The sequence below is a fragment of the Somniosus microcephalus genome, chromosome 17 (genome assembly GCF_052327205.1).
Source record: "Somniosus microcephalus isolate GS21.2 chromosome 17, FLI_Smic_1.0, whole genome shotgun sequence".
Classification (NCBI taxonomy): domain Eukaryota; kingdom Metazoa; phylum Chordata; class Chondrichthyes; order Squaliformes; family Somniosidae; genus Somniosus; species Somniosus microcephalus.
Window position 1 is genome coordinate 9,519,565 of NC_141003.1, and position 22,713 is coordinate 9,542,277.

A 22,713-nucleotide genomic window follows, 5' to 3' on the forward strand; every position below is an offset into this window, starting at 1 on the left:
AAGATTTGCAAGAATGGTTCCAGGGATGAGGGACTTCAGTCACGTGGATAGACTGGAGAAGCTGGGGTTGTTCTCCTTAGAGCAGAGAAGGTTGAGAGGAGATTTGATGAGGGTCTAGACAGAGTAAATAGAGAGAAACTGTTTCCATTGGCAGAAGGGTCAGTAACCAGAGGACACAGATTTAAGGTGATTGGCAGAAGAACCAAAGGCGACATGACGAAAAACTTGTTTACGCAGCTGGTGGTTATGATCTGGAATGCACAGCTTGAAAGGGTGGTGGAGGCAGATTCAATCGTGGCTTTCAAAAGGGAATTGGTTAAGTACCTAAAGGAAAATTTTTTGCAGGGCTACGGGGAAAGAATGGGGGTGTGGGACTAGCTAAGGTGCTCTTGCTGAGAGCCGGCACGGGCTCAACGGGCTGAATTGCCGCCTTCTGTGATTCTATGAACTTCGATAAAATTACCCCTTAACCTTCTAAATTCCAGGGAATACAACCCTAGATTGTGTCATCTCTCCTCATGATTTAACCCTTGGAGTCCAGATATCATTCTGGTAGATCTACGCTGTACTCCCTTCAAGACCAATATATCCTTCCTAAGGTGTGGTGCCCAGAACTGCTCAGACTACTCCAGATTTGGTCTAACCAGGGCTTTGCCCAGCTGTAGCATAACTTCTACCCCCTTGTATTCTCGTCCTCTAAAAATAAAGGATAGCATTCCATTAGCCCTTTTGATTATTTTCTGTACCTGTCCATGACATTTTAATGATCTATGTATATGGACCCCTAAGTCTCTTTGGACCTCCACTGTTTCTAGCTTTTCACCATTTAGAAACTACTCTGTTCTATCTTTTTTAGGTCCAAAGTGGATGACCTTACCTTGCCTACTTTGAAATCCATTTGGCATAGTTTGCTTAATCTATTTAATATCTCTTTGTAATTTTATGCTTCCATCTACACTGCTTACAATGCTGCCTATCTTTGTGTCATCGGAAACTTGGATATGTGGCTTTCTACCCCATCATCTAAGTCGTTAATAAATACGGTGAATAGTTGAGGCCCCAACACAGATCCTTGTGGGAGACTACCAGTCATATCCTGCCAATTAGATTACCTGCGCATTATCCCTACTCTCTGTCTCCTGCCGCTCAGCCAATTTCCTAACCAGATCAATAATTAGAGTTATACAGCACAGAAAGAGGCCCTTCGGCCCATCGTGTCCGTGCCGGCCATCAAGCCCTGTCTATTCTAATCCCATTTTCCAGCACTTGGTCCGTAGCCTTGTATGCTATGGCGTTTCAAGTGCTCATCTAAATGCTTCTTGAATGTTGTGAGGGTTCCTGCCTCTACCACCCTTTCAGGCAGTGAGTTCCAGATTCCAACCACCCTCTGGGTGAAAAAGTTTTTCCTCAAATCCCCTCTAAACCTCCTGCCCCTTATCTTGAAACTATGCCCCCTGATTATTGATCCCTCTACAAGGGGAAAAGTTCCTTTCTATCTACCCTATCTATGTCCCTCATAATTTTGTACACCTCAATCAGCCTTCTCTGCTCTAAGGAAAACAACCCCGGCCTGTCCAGTCTCTCTTCATAGCTGAAGCACTCCAGCCCAGGTAACATCCTGGTGAATCTCCTCTGCACCCTCTCCAATGCAATTATATCCTTCCTATAGTGTGACAACCAGAACTGCACACAGTATTCCAGCTGTGGCCTAACTAGCATTTTGTACAGTTCCATCATAACCTCCCTGCTCTTATATTCTATGCCTTGGCTAATGAAGGCAAGTATCCCATATGCCTTTTTAACTACCTTATCTACCTATCCTGCTGCCTTCAGGGATCTATGTACATGCACACCAAGCTCCCTCTGCTACTCTGTCCTTCCTAGGGTCCTACCATTCATTGTGTATTCCCTTGCCTTGTTAGTCCTCCTAAAATGCATCACCTCACATTTTTCAGGGTTAAATTCCATTTGCCACTGTTCTGCCCATCTAACCAACCCATCTATATCGTCCTGTAGCCTGAGTCTTCCCTCCTCGCTGTTTACCACTCCACCAATTTTCGTGTCATCTGCGAACTTACTGATCATACTTCCTACATTCATATCTAATTCATTAATGTACACTACAAACAGCAAAGGACCCAGCACCGATCCCTGTGGTACACCACTGGACACAGGCTTCCAGTCACAAAAACAACCTTCGAACATCACCCTCTGCCTCCTGCCACTGCCACTAAGCCAATTTTGGATCCAATGTGTCAAATTGCCCTGGATCCCATGGGCTCTTACCTTCTTGACCAGTCTCCCATGCAGGACTTTGTCAAAAGCCTTACTGAAGTCCATGTAGACTACATCAACTGCACTACCCTCATCCACACACCGAGTCACCCCCTCTCAAAATTCAATCAAATTGGTTAGACATGATCTCCCCCTGACAAAACCATGTTGTCTATCCTTGATTAATCCTTGCCTCTCCAAGTGGAGACTAATTTGTCCCTCAGAATTTTTTCCAGTAATTTCCCTACCACTGATGTTAGGCTTACTGGCTTGTAATTCCCTGGTTTACCCCTGTTACCCTTCTTGAATAATGGTACTACGTTAGCTGTTCTCCAGTCCTCTGGCACCTCCCCTGTGGCCAGAGAGGTTCTGAAAATTTGTGTCCGAGCCCCTGCAATCTCCTCCCTTGCCTCACACAGCAGCCTGGGATACATCTCGTCTGGGCCTGGGGATTTATCCACTTTTAAGCCTGCTAAAACTGCTAGTACCTCCTCCCTCTCAATACTAATTTGTTCAAGTATATCACAATCCCCCTGCCTGATTTCTATGCCTACATCGTCCTTCTCCATAGTGAACACAGATGCAAAATATTCATTTAAAACCTCACCTACATCTTCCGGCTCTACACAAAGATTGCCACTTTGGTCCCTAATGGGCCCTACTCTTTCCCTGGTTATCCTCTTGCCCTTAATCTATATATATAAAACGGTATGTCTCTCTGTCTCTCTCTGTCTGTCTCTGTCTGTCCGGCTCTACAATCAAAAGTTACAGAGCGTACCTACACATATGTTATATCAAAAGAAAGCTTATCATTAGGGGACTCTCGTAGGCGTATTTACTTTTTGCTCACACAAAAATTCTTCTGACACTATACAAAAATCGTTCAAAGATCCTCAAAAATCCACTCATTAGTGGTTGACCAATCCTACCTCTCATTAGCGTTGACTGACATGCTGCTTGACCAATCCTACAGTTCACTCACCTCATCATTGACCAATCGGTGCGTCATGGGCGGGACCTAATCCTCCAGTCTCCCTAAACTTCGCCGCCATTTTTTTCATCCCCACAGGGACACCACCAGCCAAACAGACCCCCACATTGCCACTCCGGGAGCTGCAGGTGAGTTTCCACACAGCGGGCGGGTCATCGGCAGCGGCCGACCGTCAACCGCGCCACCCGCGGGGGAGCTCAGCTCGGGTCCGTCTCGCCCCTACAGCCCGGCTGCGCCTCAAGCACTAGGCCCCAGACACTCAACGGGCGCGCCAACTCCAGCTGCCGGCCGTCAACCGCGCGATCCTCTAGGGAGCTCAACGACAGGGGACAGACACCGGCACGAACACCGCGCGGCCCAAAATTGCCCGGGCAACGCCGGGCACCCCCTGCTAGTATACTTATAAAACACCTTGGGATTTTCCTTTATTTTGCCCACCAGTGTTTTTTTATGCCCCTTCTTTGCTCTCCTAATTTCTTTTTTAAGTACCCTCCTGCACTTTCTATACTCCTCTAGGGCTCCCACTGTTTTAAGTCCTTTGTATCTGCCAAAAGCCTCCCTTTTTTTCTTAATCCATTCTTGTATATCTCTTGACATCCAGGGTTCCCTGGGCTTGTTGGTCCCACCCTTGACCTTTACGGGAACATGTTGGCGCTGTACTCTCTCTATTTCCTTTCTGAAAGACTCCCACTGTTCTGATGTGGATTTTCCTACAAGTATCTGATCCCAGTCCACTTTGGCTAGATCCTGCCTTATATTAAAATCGGCCTTCCCCCAATTTAGAACCTTTATTTCCAGTCCATCTTTGTCCTTTTCCATGACTACCTTAAATCTCACCGAATTATGGTCACTGTCACCAAAATGCTCACCTACTAACACTTCTACCACTTGCCCAGCCACATTCCCTAGAATTAGGTCCAGCACCGCCCCCTCTCTCGTCGGACTTTCTACATGCTGGCTCAAAAAGCTCTCCTGGATGCACTTTAAGAATTGCGCACCCTCTAAGCCTTTCACACTCTGACTATCCCAGTTAATATTGGGGAAGTTATTACCCTATTATTTCTACACTTCTCTGAGATTTGCCTACATATCTGTTCCTCTATCTCCCCCTGACTGTTTGGTGCCCTATAGTACACTCCCAGCAAAGTGCTTGCCCCCTTTTTGTTTTTAATTTCTACCCATATGGCCTCATTAGAGGAACCTGCTAAGATATCATCCCTCTTTACAGCAGTAATTGACTCCTTGATTAATATTGCGACACCCCCTCCTCTTTTACACCCCCCTCTGTCTCGCCTGAAGATTCTATACCCCGGAATATTGAGCTGCCAGTCCTGCCCCTCCCTCAACCATGTCTCTGTGATAGCAACAATATCATACTCCCATGTGTTCATCAACACCTTCAATTCATCTGCCTTACTCGCAAGACTCCTTGCATTAAAATAAATGCCATCCAGCCTTGCCATACTCCCTTGTGCCGTTACATATTTGCTCTGCCTTCCAGGCTGACTTGTTTTTTCCTCTATATTTGGCTGTGCATCACCCCCTACCCATCCCCCTGCCAAGTTAGTTTGAACCCCCCCCACCAACAGTACTAGCAAGGATGTTGGTCCCGTTCTGGTTCAGGTGCATCCCTTCCGACTTGTACAGGTCCCATCTTCCCCAGAAGCAGACCCAGTGATCCAGGAAAATAAAGCCCTCCCTCCTGCACCAACTCTTTAGCCACGCATTCATCTGCTCTATCCTCCTATTCCTATACTCACTAGCACGTGGCACCGGGAGTAATCCAGAGATTACAACCTTTGAGGTCCTGCTTTTTAATCTGCTACCTAGCTCCCTAAATTCTCGTTGCAGGACCTCCTCCCTCTTTCAACCCATGTCGTTGGTACCAATGTGAACCACGACCTCTGACTTTTCGCCCTCCCCCTTCAGAATGCCCTGCAGCTGTTCAGTGACATCCTTGACCCTGGCACCAGGGAGGCAACATACCATCCTGGAGTCATGTCTGCGGCCACAGAAATGTCTATCTGTTCCCCTTACGATAGAATACCCCTCTCCCACTCTTTTTCCTCCCCTCCTGTGCAGCTGAGCCACTTGTAGTGCCACGGACTTGGCTCTTGCTGCATTCCCCTGAGAAACCATCTCCCCCAGCAGCAATTTGCCTTCAATTCCATGAGCTTCAAGTTTAGCTAACAGTCTCTTGTGTGGGACTTTATCAAATGCCTTCTGGACGTCTGTATAAATAACATCCATAGACATTCCCCTGTCCACTACTCTGGTCACCTCTTCAAACAATTCATTCAAGTTTGTCAGGCATGACCTACCCTTTACAAATGGGTCTCTCTGATCAGCTGAAAATTGTCTATTTTTAATTATAGACTCTAGTAATTTTCTGACAACAGATGTTAGGCTAACTGGTCGATCATTCCCTGGTTTCCCTCTCTCACCTTTCTTAAATAACTGAGCGCAATTTTCCAATCTAAAGGAACGGTTCCCGAATCGAGAGAACTTTGGAAGATTATAGTTAGGGCATCTGCAATGTGCTCACCTACTTCCTTTGAAAACTCTGGGATGGAAACCATCTAGTCCTAGGGATTTGTCACTCTTTAGTGCCAGTATTTCCTTCATTACTGTTATTTTGCTTACGTTAATTTTGGTGAGTCCCTGTCCCTGATTCAATATTAGTTTCCTTGGGATGTCCGGCATGCTATCCTCTTCTACTGTAAATGCTGGCGCAAAGTAATTATTCAACATGTCTGACAATTCCTTATTTTCGTTTACAGTCTCACCATTATCAGTTTTCAAGGTGCCCACATTGCTCCTGACCACCCGCTTTTCCTAATATAATTGTAAAAAAAAGTGTTGATTTTGATATCACTTGCAAGTTTCTTTTCATACTCCCTTTTTATAGCTCTTATTATCTGTTTTGCTCTTTGTATCTCTCCTAGAATCTGTGCTATTTTTTGCATTTTTCTATGCTTTTTAAGAACATAAGAACATAAGAAATAGGAGCAGGAGTAGGCCAATCGGCCCCTCGAGCCTGCTCCGCCATTCAATAAGATCATGGCTGATCTGATCCTAACCGTCAATTACTATCACAGAACCATCTCCTGAATCTAACAGAATTAGACACATGAAATAGGAGCAGGATCAGGATCAGGATCAGGCTACACGGCCCCTGGGCCCGCTCCACTATCCACAGGGCCATGACCGATCCGAACCTAGACTCATGTCCAAATTCCTGCCCGCTCCCCGTAACCCTTAATTCCCTTTACTTTTAGGAAACTGTCTATTTCTGTTTTATGTTGTGCCTTACCTCTGTAGTCATCCACAGCTGTTTTCTTTTGGCAAGTAGAACTCTTGCCTATTTAGGGGTATAAACTGGTTCTGTATCACATTCAATTCTTTGCTGAACACCTCCTACTGATCTTCTGACATTTTACCCAGTTTACTGTGGACAGTCTCTGTCTCATCGCATGTTCACGCAGCGTTAGGCTGTTAACTGAATCTGGCTCATTACTAAATCTAATATGGCTTTCCCCTTTTTGGTTCTAGGCCATATTGTTGCAGAAAACTATCCTGAACACACTCAATAAATTCAATACCTTATGAGCTTGTCTGCTTATCCCAATCTATATGAATGTTAAAATCTCCCATTAAAACCACTCGGCCTTTACTACATGCTTGTTTAATCTCTGCATTTTTACATTCTCACACTTCACAGCTGCTACAGGGGGCCATACACAACTCCCACTACAGTCTTAAATCCCTTTCTATTTCTTAAGTCTCCACTGCCTGCTTACCTCTCATTATATCCTCTCTTATCATTGAAATTATTTCATTCTTAATCACTAAGGCTACTCCTCCCCTTCTACCATTTTCCTAATCTTTCTGCAGACCTTATAACCTTGTATATTTAGTTCCTAGTCCTGACCATCTTGCAGACATGTCTCAGTCATGGCTACCATATCATACCCTCCAAGTTAAATTTACGCCTGTAATTCATTCAATTTGTTCCTTATACTTCATGCGTTTGTTTGGGCCACACACCTGAACCTATCCTTCTACTCCAGTGTTTTACTCACACATTTCTCATTTCTTTCTCCTGGTTTAATTACTTTACATCTTTTAGTTTTCCCTTTACCTGTAGTGCCTAAAGCACAACTTCTGACTATTACTCTAGTCTCTTCCCTTTCGTTTGTTTTAGAACTATTATTTATATTATTCTCCCCCCCTCCCCCATTTACTAGTTTAGTCCTCAGGACCACCCTATGTATCCTTTCTGCAAGGACCCTTAGTCCCAGTCTGGTTCAGGTGGAGCCCGTCCCAATGGTACAGTTCCTTCCTATCCCAGTACTGGTGCCAGTGTCCCATGAAATGGAACCCCTCTTTCCCTCACCACTCCTTCAGCCTCATGTTCACCTCATTAATCTGCTTATCCCCACGCCAATATGCACGTGGCTCGGGTAATAATCTAGAAATTATAACCCTTGAGGTCCTGTTCTTTAATTTAGCTCCTAGCTCCTGGTACTCTCCAAACAGGACCTCTTGCCTGCTCTTTCCTATGTTGTTGGTCCCAGCATGCACCGCAACAACTGGGTCCTCCCCCTCCCTCTCCAGTATCCTTTCAAGCAGTTCGAGATGTCCCTCAGCTTACAAAGGATGCTATCTGTCCCCCTAATTATTGAATCCCCTACAACTACCACATTACGCTTCCTCTCCTCTTCCTCCTCCCCCTTCTGACAGCCTCCTGATCCAAGGTGCCATGGTCAGCATTCTGTCTGTCCTTCCGACAGTCTTTTCCTTATCCTCACAGGTAGCAAGTACATTGTGCCTTTTGAGTAGGATCAGTTTCTGCAGATTCTCGTTCTTTATCTCACTTAGGTTCCCCTTACTCTGTACACTATCGGTCACACCAATCCCATTCTGATCCTGCACTTCTCTACGAGGTGTGACCGAGGTCTGCAATAAACTGTTCAGATACTCCTCTCCCTCTCTTATGTGTTGGAGTGTCTCCAACTTGTACTCCAGCTCAATGACAGAGCCGGAGAGATTCAAGACGGAGACATCTACTGCAGACATGTTTGCTCGGGACCGTCTTGCTGTCCACAAACTCCTACATACTGCAGTCCAGACACACAAACTGATCTGACATATGTTAGTCTATATTATTTACATCTACTTTTTAGTCTGTTTTAAGTTTGTTTTTTACACATTAACTTGCACTAAAACACTGGACAAAATTTTAAATACTTACTGCCTCAAGCTTACACGAACCACTACAAGTATTGGAGGCAAAAAGCAGCACCTTCTTCCCCCTCTGCACCAAACTCCCACTCTCACCAAATTCTCAACTTTGCACTCTGTTTACGATACACTCGTTTATGACATCTCTGCAACCGCCCTGCGCGTCAGCAGATAACGGTTTACCTTTATACACTTTTTCGAGCCACACCCAAGTTACAGCGGCCGATCAAGAATTAGAGAGACTCCCCCAAGGAAATCCCCAGTGGTGGTCTCTAATGTTTGAGTGATTTCCTGCCGTTTTTGCTTGTTACGGTTTGGGAATTAAGGAGAAGTTTCACAGCTGAAATTAGTTGAGGAAGATATGTATCAGTGCAGATAGGACTGGTGCATCAGTGGGCTGTTTTCCTTATTTTATACTTTTCTGTGTTTGTATTTTGCAACTCAAATGGCATAGTTTATGACTTTACTGATTGATCATTTTATGCTGCAGGATATTATCTTGTCAGAAGCACAAAATAAGTTGAACGTTTTCATGGACACTCTGAGAACGGAACATGGCCCTGAATTAGCCAACCTTCCACCTGCTGAACTAGAGACGACCATTGATGCCAAACTTCAGTCTGCAGCAATTGCTTTCCAAAGGTTGAGGCTAGCATTTAGGTATATATCAGCATTACTGTTGTACTGTTGCAGTAGCGATAATGAAAAAAAATTTCAGTTTACATGACACTTTCTCCCATTGCTACCAAACTCTGGCTTTCCACTCAATTCTGAAGCACCCTAGAACCCAGCCACATGGGCAGAGTAGTCTGATGTCCTTGCGTTTTAACTTGGCGAGGCAGAATTTCCTCTGATTCAACAGGTGAGTCTTGCTGTTACCCAAATGTGTGCAAAAATATTGGTGGATCAATAGATTCTTTGTTAAGCACTGTTAAGGCTTTTTTTAAAGCTAAAAAGCAGAAACTCCTGTCGAATGGTGTGGGGCGAGATAAAAATGAAAATGAAATCCTTAATTCTAGGTGAGTCCTCGAAGCAAGCAGCAAGTTTTTGAAGTTTCACCACAGTAGTGACAGCAGTGAATAGTGCAACATTTCATTGCCGTAGCATGGGTACCCCAATTACTGGTTGTCTCATGGTGCAGCAGGGGCTCGGTGAGGGTACAGATGCTATAGGAGGTGTTTTAGAGTTTTTAATTCCCAGTACTGTTTTCTTGTTAATGGCCTGACAACAATTCCCATAAACAGACTGCATCCTTACAATCTGACACCCTGGTCTTTTCATTTTGACTTGTGGACCTGGGGTTAAAACAAATCCCAGACCACAGGCACAATGAGTACAGTGGAGTCTTTTCATGTCCCTTAGTACCAGGATGTTTTCTCACACCAAATTCCTCAGGTTGGTTTTATCCTGTAGAATATATATGGCACATGCTCATTGAGTTCTTTAGACTGAACAACCTTCAGAATCCAAAAAGAACTGAAGAATCTGGGGGTGAAGATCAGCAGGAGGCTTTGGGGCATGTATTTTTAACAGGGTTTCATTTAAATATATGTTTTTAAAAGTCCAGTTCCTCTTGGGGTCCAGGCAGGGCTGCCTGAGTGCTTGTATCTTTCCTCCTGCGTACTCACGTCTACAATGAGAGGTGAAATTAGCTCAGTTTGACAGAGGCAGTGCTGGTGGTACTCCTCTCAAAGGAAGCTGTGGCAGTAGACCCCCAGTGGTATCATACAGTAACAGAATACCTGACTAATTGTTATGCTAAATGGTGCCTCAGAAGAATCCAATCACAGCATGTCGTGCTTTGGGTGGAGGAAGTCATGCCGAGATTCAGCATTGCCTGATTGGCCAAACATGCCAAGGTGACAACTGGTTTAGCCCTTCACCGCCAGATCTGGCTGGACCACATAAAACATTATTGGGTCCTGCTCTCGTCTACCAAAATTGCTCACTATTCCAGAATCATTCTGGAATGCAAAGATTAAACCCCGGCTCCTATTCTCTACTGTTAACCGTTTTCTTAAACCCCTCTCCCCTGTCTTCTCCACCCTCACCTCCAATAACAAGTGTGAGGAGCTCATGGACTTCTTTGTCTCTAAGATTCAGACCATCCATTCAGCTGCCTCTGCCACTTCCCTTCCTTCCCCTAGCCAACCAGGCCAAACTTCCTCTAAGGTTCCCCCCTGCTCTAGCCCTGAACTCCGATCTCCCCTCGTGACCTCCCCACGCTCACCTTATCCATGAGACCCACCTCCTGCTCCCTCGACCCTATTCCCACCAAACTGCTGACCACCCAGCTTCCTTTTCTGGCTCCCATGTTAGCTGACATTGTTAACAGTTCTCTTTCCTCAGGTACTGTCCCCCTCTCCCTCAAATCTGCCGTCATCACCCCTCTCAAAAAAACAACCTTGTAAGCTACTGCCCCATCTCCAACCTCCCTTTCCTCTCTAAAGTCCTTGGATGTGTTGTCGCCTCCCAAATCCGTGTCCATCTTTCCCGCAATTCCATGTTTGAATCCCTCCAATCAGGTTTCCGCCCTTCCCACAGTACCGAAACGGCTCTCATCAAAGTCACAAATGACATCCTTTGTGACTGTGACAAAGGTAAACTATCCCTCATCATCATTCTTGACTTGTCTGCAGCCTTTGACACGGTTGACCACTCCATCCTTCTCCCAACGCGCCTCCACCGTCGTCCACCTGGGTGGGACTGCACTCGCCTGGTTCCATTCTTATCTATCTAATCATAGCCAGAGAATCGCCTGCAACGGCTTCTCTTCCCACTCTCGCATCGTTACCTCTGGTGTCCCCCAAGGATCTATCCTTGGCCCCCTCCTATTTCTCATCTACATGTTGCCCCTTGGCGACATCATCTGAAATCACAGCGTCAGTTTCCACATGTACGCTGACGACACTCGGCTCTACTTCACTACCTCTTCTCTCGACCCCTCCACGGTCTCTAAATTGTCAGACTACTTGTCCGACATCCAGTTCTGAATAAGCAGAAATTTCCTCCAACTAAATATTGGGAAGTCCGAAGCCATTGTTTTCGGTCCCCACCACAAACTCCCCTCCCTAGCCTCTGACTCCATCCCTCTCCCTAACATCTGTCTGAGGCTGAATCACACTGTTCGCAACCTTGATGTCATATTTGACCCTGAAATGAGCTTCTGCTGCTGAAACCCTCATCCATGCCTTTGTTCCCTCTAAGCTTGACTATTCTTGGCTCCTGGCTGGCCTCCCACATTCTACCCTACGTAACCTTGAGGTCATCCAAAACTTGGTTGCTCATGTCCTAATTTGCACCAAGTCCCGTTCCCTTGTGCTTGCTGACCTACATTGGCTCCTAGTTAAGCAGCGCCTCGATTTCAAAATTCTCATCCTTGTTTTCAAATCCCTCCATGGACTCGCCTCTCCCTAACTCTGTAATCTCCTTCAGCCCCACAACCCCCCGAGATATCTGCGCTCCTCTAATTCTGGCCTCTTGAGCATCCCTGATTATAATCGCTCAACCATTGGTGGCCGTGTCTTCTGTTGCCTAGGCCCTAAGCTCTGGAATTCCCTGCCTAAACCTCTCTGCCTCGCTACCTCTCTTTCCTCCTTTAAGACGCTCCTTAAAACCTACCTCTTTGACCAAGCTTTTGGTCACCTGCCCTAATTTATCCTTATGTGGATTGGTGTCAGATTTTTGTTTTATAACACTCCTGTGCAGCGCCTTGGGACATTTTACTACATTAAAGGCGCTATATAAATACAAGTTGTTGTTGTTGTACCATCCAACCATATCAGCAGGCCCTGGCACACCTACCTGGCAATGGCCATGATGACCTATCTTCTCAGACTCTGCGATAGTAGAGAGGCTAGGAGCAGCTTAGGGCTGCCACATGCAAGGACAGTAACGGCAGTGGCCTGAAAGTTGGCCGCACCTTGAAGGCATGTTGAAGTGCTGACCTAAGAGGATCGTTCTTTGGAGTGGCACAGAGGGCGACATTTCTCACAAGCACCTCATGCAACACACCAAGTGCATGACATCAAGTGATGTCATCAGACCCACTTCCTTCAATTGGCCGGGAAACGCGCTGGGCGGGCTCAACAAGCCCAATCATCGTAAGGTCACTCTGCAGAGCGGGCTGGAGCCAGCAGCGGGGTCGTACCCCGACCTCGGCCACACCAGACCCGCCTCGGTAGGCAAAATCGCGGCCAAGGATCACACCCATCCATTCATATCCCAGGAACCTTCTCCAACATCCTAGCCTGTCGTCAGTGATTTAGAACCTGTCACCCCATTGCAGTGTTTCTACATCCAACGCCACGGTACTGACGCACCTCTCTCTACCTGTCTCCAAAGTTCCAAGATCCTGGGATCTTCCCATCTACAAGGCTGCTCTACCCTCAGATTTCCCTATTGTTCTTTGAGTTCCCAATGCTTCCAGCCCCAGTGACCGCCCCCCCCCCAACCCCCCTTTAGTGCTCCCATATCCTAGGAAATAGCACTCATTGCTCCTAGACTCTGACACCTCCTCCCACTGTAACCAAACTCTGGCTTCCCACCCAATTCTGAAACAGCCTAGGGTCCCCTTCAGGGCTCCTCATGCCAGCACTCTCCCCAATGATGCCACTTCCTGTGACTGCCACCATTGGTGCTGAAAAAACTCTAGTACCTCTGCCCAACACTTCCAGACCCTGGGCATTCCCTCTATGCCTTAATAGCCCAGGACTTCCCTATTACCTCCACATCTTGTATCCTCCCTCCCCACTGCTGCCAGAGCCTAGGAATTGTCCTGTAAATTATCCCCCACCCTCTACTCACCCCACCCCCCCACTTCCTCGTAATACCAAACCACAGGTTCCCCACCCCCATGGTATTTATTCCATCCTCCAGAACCACCCCAATGTTGCTAAAACCCAACACCCTCCCATAACAGCTCAAAACCCCACAACCCCATCCTACCACAGTTAACACCCTCATACCTGCCTTCAGTGTGTTACATATTGCTTAGAAACATAGAAGATAGGAGCAGTAGGCCATTCGGCCCCTTGAGCCTGCTTCGCCATTTAAGGAGATCATGGCTGATCATCCAAATTCAGTACCCTGTCCCTGCATTCTCCCCAGATCCCTTGATCCCTTTAGCCTTAAGAAATATATCTAACTCCTTCGTGAATATATTTAATGAATTGGCCTCAACTGCCTTTTGTGGTAGAGAATTCCACAGGTTCACCACTCTCTGGGTGAAGAAATTCCTCCTCATCTCTGTCCTAAATGACTTACCCCTTATCTTTAGACTGTGACTCCTGGTTCTGGACTCCCCCGCCATAAGGAACATCATTCCTGCATCTAGTCTGTCTAGTCCGGTTAGAATTTTATAAGTTTCAATTAGATCCCCTCTCATTCTTCTGAACTCCAGTGAATATAAGTACGATAGCAAAATACTGCAGATGCTGGAAATCCGAAATAACAACAGAAAATGCTGGAAAAACTCAGCAGGCCAGGCAACATCCATGGAGAGAGAAGTAGACAAAGGGTTTCGACCTGAAACGTTGACTCTATTTCTCTCTCCACGGATGTTGGCTGGCCTGCTGAGTTTTTCCAGCATTTTCTGTTGTTATTTCCAGTGAATATAAGCCCAATCGACCCGATCTCTCCTCATACATCATTCCTGCCATCCCAGGTATCAGTCTGGTGAATCTTCGCTGCACTCCCTCCATGGCAAGAACGTCCTTCCTCAGATAAGGCGACCAAAACTGCACACAGTACTCAAGGTGTGGTCTCACCAAGGCCCTGTACAACTGCAGCAAGACATCCTTGCTCCTGTACTTGAATCCTCTCGCTATGAAGGCCAACATACCATTTGCCTTCTTAACCGCCTGCTGCACCTGCATGCTTACCTTCAGCGACTGGTGCACAAGGGCACCCAGGTCTCGTTGCACTTCCCCTTCTCCCAATCTATTGCCGTTCAGATAATAATCTGCCTTCCTGTTTTTGCCACCTAAGTGGATAACCTCGCATTTATCCACATTATATTGCATCTGCCATGCTTCTGCCCAATCACCCAACCTGTCCAAATCATACTGGAGTTTCTCGGCATCCTCCTCACAGCACACACGCCCACGCAGCTTTGTGTCATCTGCAAACTTGGAGCTATTACATCTAGTTCCCTCGTCTAGATCATTAATATATATTGTGAATAGCTGGGGTCCTAGCACCGATCCCTGCGGTACCCCACTTGTCACTGCCTGCCACTCGGAAAAAGACCCGTTTATTCCAACTCTTTGCGTCCTGTCTGCCAACCAGTTCTCTATCCAAGCCAGTACCTTACCCCCAATCCTGTGTGCCTTAACTTTACACGCTAATCTCTTATGCGGGACCTTATCGAAAGCCTTCTGAAAGTCCAAATACACCACATCCACTGGTTCTCCCTTATCTATTCTACCAGTTACATCCTCAAAAAATTCCAGTAGATTAGTCAAGCACGATTTACCTTTTGTAAATCCATGTTGACTTTGTCTGATCCTGTCACTGTTTTCCAAGTGCTCTGCTATTACATCTTTTATAATGGACTCTAGCATTTTCCCCACTACCGATGTCAGGCTTACCAGTCTATAATTCCCCATTTTCTCTCTACCACCTTTTTTGAATAGTGGGGTTACATTAGCTACCCGCCAATCCATGGGAACTGTTCCAGAGTCTATAGAATTTTGGAAGATGACCAGCAATGCATCTACTATTTCGAGGGCCACTTCCTTAAGCACCCTAGGATGTAGATTATCAGGCCCTGGGGATTTACCGGCCTTCAATCCCGTCAATTTCCCTAACACCATTTCCCTACAAATACTGATTTCATTCAGATCCTCCCTCTCATTATGTTCCCCAACATCTCTGGGAGGTTATTTGTGTCCTCCTTTGTGAAGACAGAACCAAAGTATGTATTTAATTGGTCTGCCATTTCTTTGTTCCCCATTATAAATTCCCCTGATTCTGACTGCAAGGGACCTACGCTTGACTTCACCAATCTTTTTCTCTTCACATATCTATAGAAGCTTTTACAGTCAGTTTTTATGTTCCCTGCAAGCTTACTCACATACTCTATTTTCCCCCTCTTAATTAATCCCTTGTTCCTCCTTTGTTGAATCCTAAACTGCTCCCAATCCTCAGGTTTGCTGCTTTTTCTGGCCAATTTAGATGTCAAACTGCTCAACAAGCAGCCCGCGATCGCCGCCATCTTTCTAAAGGATGGCAGCGCAGGACTGAGGTGAGCGTAGCCATCGCCGCCATCTTAGTAAAGGCGGGCTGGAGTCAGCGCACGCGTCAACGGCTCGGGAGGGCGGGGGGCGGTGCTCCGGAGGGTGGGAAGGGGGGGAAAGGGTTACCCCGGCAACTGGGCCCGGCCCTCTCTCACAGCCTCAAGCCGGCTCACACCCGTTCCCGGGGCTTGGCTCCAGCGCAGACCCAGTCGCAATCGGCGGTCTTGAAGCCGGCTCGGGCGGGGGGCCGGGGCTCGGGAGGGCGGGGCTCGGGAGGACGGAGGGTGGGGCTCGGGAGGACGGGGAGGGGGGGAAGGGTTACCCCGGCAACCCGGCCCGGCCGTCTCTCACAGCCTCAAGCCGGCTCACGCCCGTTCCCGGGGCTTGGCTCCATTTGCGGCCACGGGCCACTCGCCCTCTCTCCTTCCCTCTGTCTCTCTCTCCTCCCCCCCTCCCCTCTCCCACCTCCCCCTCCCTCCCCCTCCTCTCCCCCCTCCCCCCTCCCCCTCCTCTCCCCCCTCCCCTCTCCCCTCTCCCCCCTGCCTCACCCTCTCTGTCTCCCACCTGCCCCACCCTCTCTCTCTCCCCCTCTCTCTCTGCCCCCTCCCTCCCCCTCTCTCTCACCCCCCTCTCTCTCTGCCTCCTCCCTCCCCCTCTCTCTCTGCCCCCTCCCTCCCCCTCTCTGCCCCCTCCCTCCCCCTCTCTATCCCCTCCCTCCCTCCCCCTCTCTCTCTGCCCCCTCCCTCCCTCCCCCTCTCTCTCTGCCCCCTCCCTCCCTCCCCCTCTCTCTCTGCCCCCTCCCTCCCTCCCTCCCCCTCTCTCTCTGCCCCCTCCCTCCCCCTCTCTCTCTGCCCGCTCCCTCCCTCCCCCCTCTCTCTGCCCACTCCCTCCCTCCCCCTCTCTCTCTCTCTCTCCCCTCCCTCCCCCTCTCCCCTCCCTCCCCTCTCTCTCTCCCCCTCTCTGCCCCCTCCCTCCCCCTCTCTCTCTCCCCCCTCCCTCCCCCTCTCTCCCGCCCCCTCACTCTCTCCACCCTCCCTCCCCCTCTCTCTCTCCCCCCTCCCTCCCCCCTCTCTCTCCCCCTCCCTCCCCCTCTCTCTCTCCCCCCTCCCTCCCTCTCTCTCTCTTCCCCCATCTCTCTCTCTCCCCATCTCTCTCTCTCCCCATCTCTCTCTCTCCCCCTCTCTCTCTCTCCCCCCTCTCTCCCTCTCCCCCCTCTCTCTCTCTCCCCCTCTCTCTCTCTCCCCCCTCTCTCTCTCTCCCCCCCTCTCTCTCTCCCCCCTCTCTTTCTCTCCCCCCCTCTCTCTCTCCTCCCTCTCTCTCTCTCCCCCCTCTCTGTCCCCCCAGTCTCTCTCTCTCTCTCCTCCCCCCGTCGCTCTCTCTCTCTTCCCCCCAGTCGCTCTCTCTCTTCCCCCCCATCGCTCTCTCTCTTCCCCCCGTCGCGCTCTCTCTTCCCCCCAGTCGCTCTCTCTCTTCCCCCCAGTCGCTCTCTCTCTTCCCCCCGTCGCTCTCTCTCTTCCCCCCAGTCGCTCTCTCTCTCTTCCCCCCAGTCGCTCTCTCTCTCTTCCCCCCAGTCGCTCTCTCTCTCTTCCCCCCAGTCGCTCTCTCTCTCTTCCCCCCCAGTCGCTCTCTCTCTCTTCCCCCAGTCGCTCTCTCTCTTCCCCCCAGTCTCTCTCTCTCTCTCTCTCTCTTCCCCCCCAGTCGCTCTCTCTCTCTTCCCCCCAGTCGCTCTCTCTCTCTTCCCCCCAGTCGCTCTCTCTCTCTTCCCCCCCAGTCGCTCTCTCTCTCTTCCCCCAAGTCGCGCTCTCTCTCTTCCCCCCAGTCGCTCTCTCTCTTCCCCCCAGTCGCTCTCTCTCTCTTCCCCCCAGTCGCTCTCTCTCTCTTCCCCCCAGTCGCTCTCTCTCTCTTCCCCCCAGTCGCTCTCTCTCTCTTCCCCCCAGTCGCGCTCTCTCTCTTCCCCCCAGTCGCTCTCTCTCTCTTCCCCCCAGTCGCTCTCTCTCTCTTCCCCCCAGTCGCTCTCTCTCTCTTCCCCCCAGTCGCTCTCTCTCTCTTACCCCCAGTCGCTCTCTCTCTCTTCCCCCCAGTCGCTCTCTCTCTCTCTTCCAACAACATGCCCTCAAAAAACCCTCGGCACCGCCGGGCACTCCAGCTTTCTAAATAAACCACCCAAACCCTTCAATTACATTCTAGCCTGTAACTCCCTCCTCGCTATCTGATATTCTGTATATAAACTATGCAAATCTCTCTGTTAAGATTCCAGCCTGTAACTCACTCCATATATCTTGTTATTCTGTGTAAACCACCCTTGGATTAGATTCCAGCCAGTAACTCACTGATGTAACATATTGTTATCGAACAGTGGTTCTCGAGCTTTTTTGGTTGAAGGATCCCTTTTCAAATGGGTTAGTAAACACGGACGCCCCACCCCCCTATCTAAATTATTATTGCCCCCTTGTATTGATACTGTACCAGGATCTTCTGACACTGAATTGCAATATAACTATGGTGACATTTACAAAACGGGAATCCCTCAAGTATGTACAGTATGTATAAAATGATAGTGATTTTAAAGCATTGATTTTTTTAAATTACAAATGCATTGGTTATTCAGTGTATTCAAGTGCTGCCCTGATTATTATATCAGATTTGTTCCTTGGCCAGTCCTTGACGGTGGATAGACAGATCTAATGTAATGTATGTCCGACGTACGGGGCCTGTTCTTTTTGGCCGTATCCCGGTGCTGCTGCAGCCAGCTGGTAGTTGGGACGTGATCTTTGTTTACAGATGGTCGGTTCCTCTCTGAATTGCTGGCCCTGTGCTTTTCCGCCTCCGACTCCTGTTGCTGGCGGTGGCACTGGGCTTTTTCTCTCCCTCTTTCTCCTCCTCTTCCTGCAGCGCACAGCCGCTGCTGCCACCGCCATGGTAACCATTCACCGTCCCCTCCAGCAGTGCCCGGCCGTTCCGCACCAGCTCGCTCTCCATCACTGATTGGAGTTATTTTCACGGACCCCCTGGAAAGTTTCTATGGACCCCCAGGCGTCCGCAGATCCCAGTTTGAGAACCAATGTTAGAAAATGTATCCACTCAATATGGTACATATTAAGAGTGTTGTGCAACATTCTATCCTCGTATGGATCAATTCCTTTGAGAGCCTCCCCCTCTATTGGTTGCATTATTTGCTGTTCATTGTAATTAAAGGGTTCTCTGTTCACTCTACTACTCCGACTTTTCCTTCCACATGTCACTGCTGAAGGCAATCTCCTTATCATGATCTGTCTACCTTTTAGCGTCATCATCTGTATACGCTCCTCACCTTCATATTAAGACAAGTTGATTTTCTTACCTTAACTAGGTGTCCTTTTTCAAGTTATAATACTACTTGTGAACCTCCTCCCACGTCCTTATGTAGACGGTCCTGAGTTGACTCAGTCTTTAGTATGTCACCGTGCTGCTTTTGCCTGGTTTATGGGACACCCAATCCAGCCTTACAATGTCATCACATCTTCAAAATGCTGTCTGACAGGAGCTCTATGTCCTGCTCAATGAACTGGGCAATCCTAATATTTTGTGGGGCTATTTCTCTACAGTTTCACGCACTCCACAGCTGGCTTAACAAACCATTCATCATTTATGCTAGTTTAGTCCTTCATTAGATGCTTGCAGAATGTGAAAGGATCATCATTACAGGGATTATGATTGGATGACTTTCTTTAATTCCTGCTATTAAATTCGTAGTGCACAAAATTATGTACACCGACAGAGTAAATATGATCCTGATATTACCAGAACTGAGAGGTTATAACTATCAGGCAAGACTGAACAAGCTGCGGCTCTTTTCTCCAGAAAAGAGAAGGCTGAGGGGTGACCTGATAGAGGTACTGTATGTTAAAAGTATGAAAGGGTTTGATAGGGTAGACATAGGGATGATGTTTCTGCTTGTGGGGAAATCCAAAATTAGGGGTCATAAATATAAGATATTCACGAATAAATCCAATGAGGAGTTCTGGAGAAACCAGAGAGTGGTGAGAATGTGGAACTTGCGACCACATGGAGTAGTTGAGGTGAATAGCATAGATGTATTTAAGGGAGACTAGGTAAGTACATGAGGGAAAAAGGAATAGAAGAATATGCTGATTGGGTTAGATGAAGTAAGGTGGGAGGAGGCTTGTGTGGAGCATAAACACCGGCATAGACCAGTTGGGCCTGTGCTGTAAATTCTAATGTAATTGTATGTGATGTAATTCTAAGTATTTCCACTACAAACCATTTTCTTAAACCCCTCTCCCCTGTCCCCTCCACTTTCACCACGGACTTTTTTGTCACTAAGAATGCCTCTGTTGCTTCCCTCCCTTCCCCAAGCCCATCAAGTGAAACTTCCCCTAAGGTTCCCCCCTGCCCTAGCCCTGAATTCACATCTTTCTCTAGTTTCTCTCCTATCTCCCCTCAAGCCCTCTTCACGCTCATCTTGTCCATGAGACTCATCTCCTGCTTACTTGATCCTATTCCCACTAAACTGCTGACCACTCAACTTCCCTTCCTGACCCCGATGTTAGCGGATAGTGTTAATCGTTCCCTCTCCTCAGGTACTGTCTCCCTCTCCATCAAATTGGCCATCATCACCACCCCCCCCTCAAAAAACCCATCCTTGACCCATCTGTCCTTGCAAACTACCGCTCTATCTCCAACCTCCCTTTCCTCTTCAACGTCTTTGAATGTGTTGTTGCCTCCCAAATTCATGCCCATCTTTCCCGGAACTCCATGTTTGAACATCTCCAATCAGGTTTCCAACCCTGCCAGAGCACTTAACAGCCCTTATCAGAGTCACAAATGACATCCTCTGTGACTGTGACCGTGGTAAACTATCACTTCTCATCCTCTTGACTTGTCTGTAGCCTTTGACACGGTTGACCACACCATCCTCCTCCAACGCCTCTCGTCATTGTCCAGTTGGGTGGGACTGCCCTCACCTGGTTACATTCCTATCTATCCGGTCATAGCCAAAGAATCACCTCCAATGGCTTCTCTTACTGCTCCCTCAACATTACCTCTGGAGTCCCCCAAGAATCTATCCTTGGCCCCCTCCTATTTCCATGCTGCCCCTCGGCGACATAATCCGAAAATATAGCTTCGGGTTACACATGTATGCTGACGACACCTAACTACCTCACGACCACCCCTCTCGAACCCTCCACTGCCCCTGATTTGTCACATTGCTTGTGCAACATCCAGTATTGGATGAACAGAAATTTCCTCCAATTGAATATTGGGACGACCAAAGCCATTTTCTTTGGTCCCCGCCACAAACTCCGTTCACTAGCTACTGATTCCACCCCCTCCCTGGTCACTGTCTAAAGCTGAACAGGACAGTTCGCAACCTCTGCTTCCTATTTAACCCTGAGCTGAGCTTCTGATCAATCCTCTCTATCAACAAGACCGCCTACTTTCACCTCCGCAACATCGCCTGTCTCCGCCCCTGCCTCAGCTCATCTACTACTGAAAGTTTCATCCATGCCTATGTTACCTCTGGACTTGACTATTCCAATACAATAGCAAAATACTGCGGATGCTGGAAATCTGAAATAACAACAGAAAATGCTGGAAATACTCAGCAGGCCAGGCAGCATCCGTGGAGAGAGAAACAGAGTTAACGTTTCAGGTCTGGGACCCTTCATCAGAACTGGAAAAAGCTGGAAATGTAACAGATATTAAGCAGGTGCAGAGACAGGGGGGGCGTTTAGGAGGGGAGGAAGGAATTGAAAGAACATCCTGTACTTTTGTAAGAGGCAGGCTTAATATCTGTTACATCTCCAGCTTTTTCCAGTTCTGATGAAGGTCCCAGACCTGAAACGCTGGGGTAGATTTTGCCGAACCTGTCGGGAAGAAGGCGGGACTTCCCCTTTCGGGTTTTTGACCCGCCTACTTCGACATTCGGCCAATCCACGCAATTTTCCCTTGATTGACCTTGTTGAGCCCGCCCAGCGGGCTCAGCAGGCCAATTAAGGACCACTCGGTAACAGGTGACGTCACAGACTGAAATTTCATCTGTCAAGATGAAGCTGTGAAACACTGACACTCTGAGTTCTAACATGAGTCATTCTGCACAGACTCAGTTAGAACTCTCACCGGCACTCAAAGCTGAAGGCTGTCACTTTTGACAGATCGCAGCCGTTCAGCTTTCAGTTCCAGCTGAGTGATGTGCTCCCGACGGCTACAGGAAGAAAGGCTGTTAAGGTAAGTACAGGTAAGTAAAAGTTCTTTACATAGTTTAGACACACCAAACACGCTTACCTTTGCACTCATGCACCCATCACTCACCTGAGCGCCGACATCGCGACCCCTCCAACTCCTTCAACCCGACGGCCCGCCTGCTCTAACCTGGCGTGGTTTGGAGCCGTCGGGAAACCCACACGAAACCCCTCAAAATAGGGATTAGGCTAAAAACTGCCTGTTAACTACCTGTTAACAGGCAGTTAATTGGCACTAATCCCTTCCCGCCTGGTTTCGGCGGGTCCCAGTGCGGGGCGGGTACCCGCCGCCCCTGAAACTTACGTGGGGCGGGGTTTTGGGCGGGATGGTGTCGGGACCCCCAAATTCAGGATTTCCCCCCCCACACGCCTGAAACCCCGCCTGACGGCTCCCCGAAAATCTAGCCCGTTAACTCTGTTTCTCTCTCCACGGATGCTGCCTGGCCTGCTGAGTATTTCCAGCATTTTCTGTTGTTATTTTTGACTATTCCAATGTTCCTTTGGCCTCCCACCTTGCACGAAGTTCCATTCACCCATCAGCCCTGTGCTCACTGACCTACAATGCCTCGATTTTATAATTCTCATCCTTGTTTTCAATTCCCTCCAGGACCTCGCCTCCCTCTATCTCTCTAACCTTCTCCAGCCTTACAATCCTCCGATTCTGGCCTCTTGCGCAACCCCAGTTTTCACCGCTCCACCACTGGTGGCCGTGCCTTTAGTTGCC

The 22,713-nt window shown here is 48.3% G+C and overlaps 1 protein-coding gene across 4 annotated transcripts in view; it reads left to right on the top strand.

Moving 5' to 3' along the window:
* cfap54 (cilia and flagella associated 54) overlaps positions 1 to 22,713 on the top strand; it is an 859,633-nt gene that overhangs the window by 622,988 nt on the left and 213,932 nt on the right. For all 4 annotated transcript variants that reach the window (XM_086009903.1, XM_086009902.1, XM_086009901.1 and 1 more), the window contains one exon: positions 9,000 to 9,169. In XM_086009903.1, coding sequence (XP_085866029.1) covers positions 9,000 to 9,169 — 170 coding nt within the window. The remainder of the gene's footprint in view (positions 1 to 8,999; positions 9,170 to 22,713) is intronic.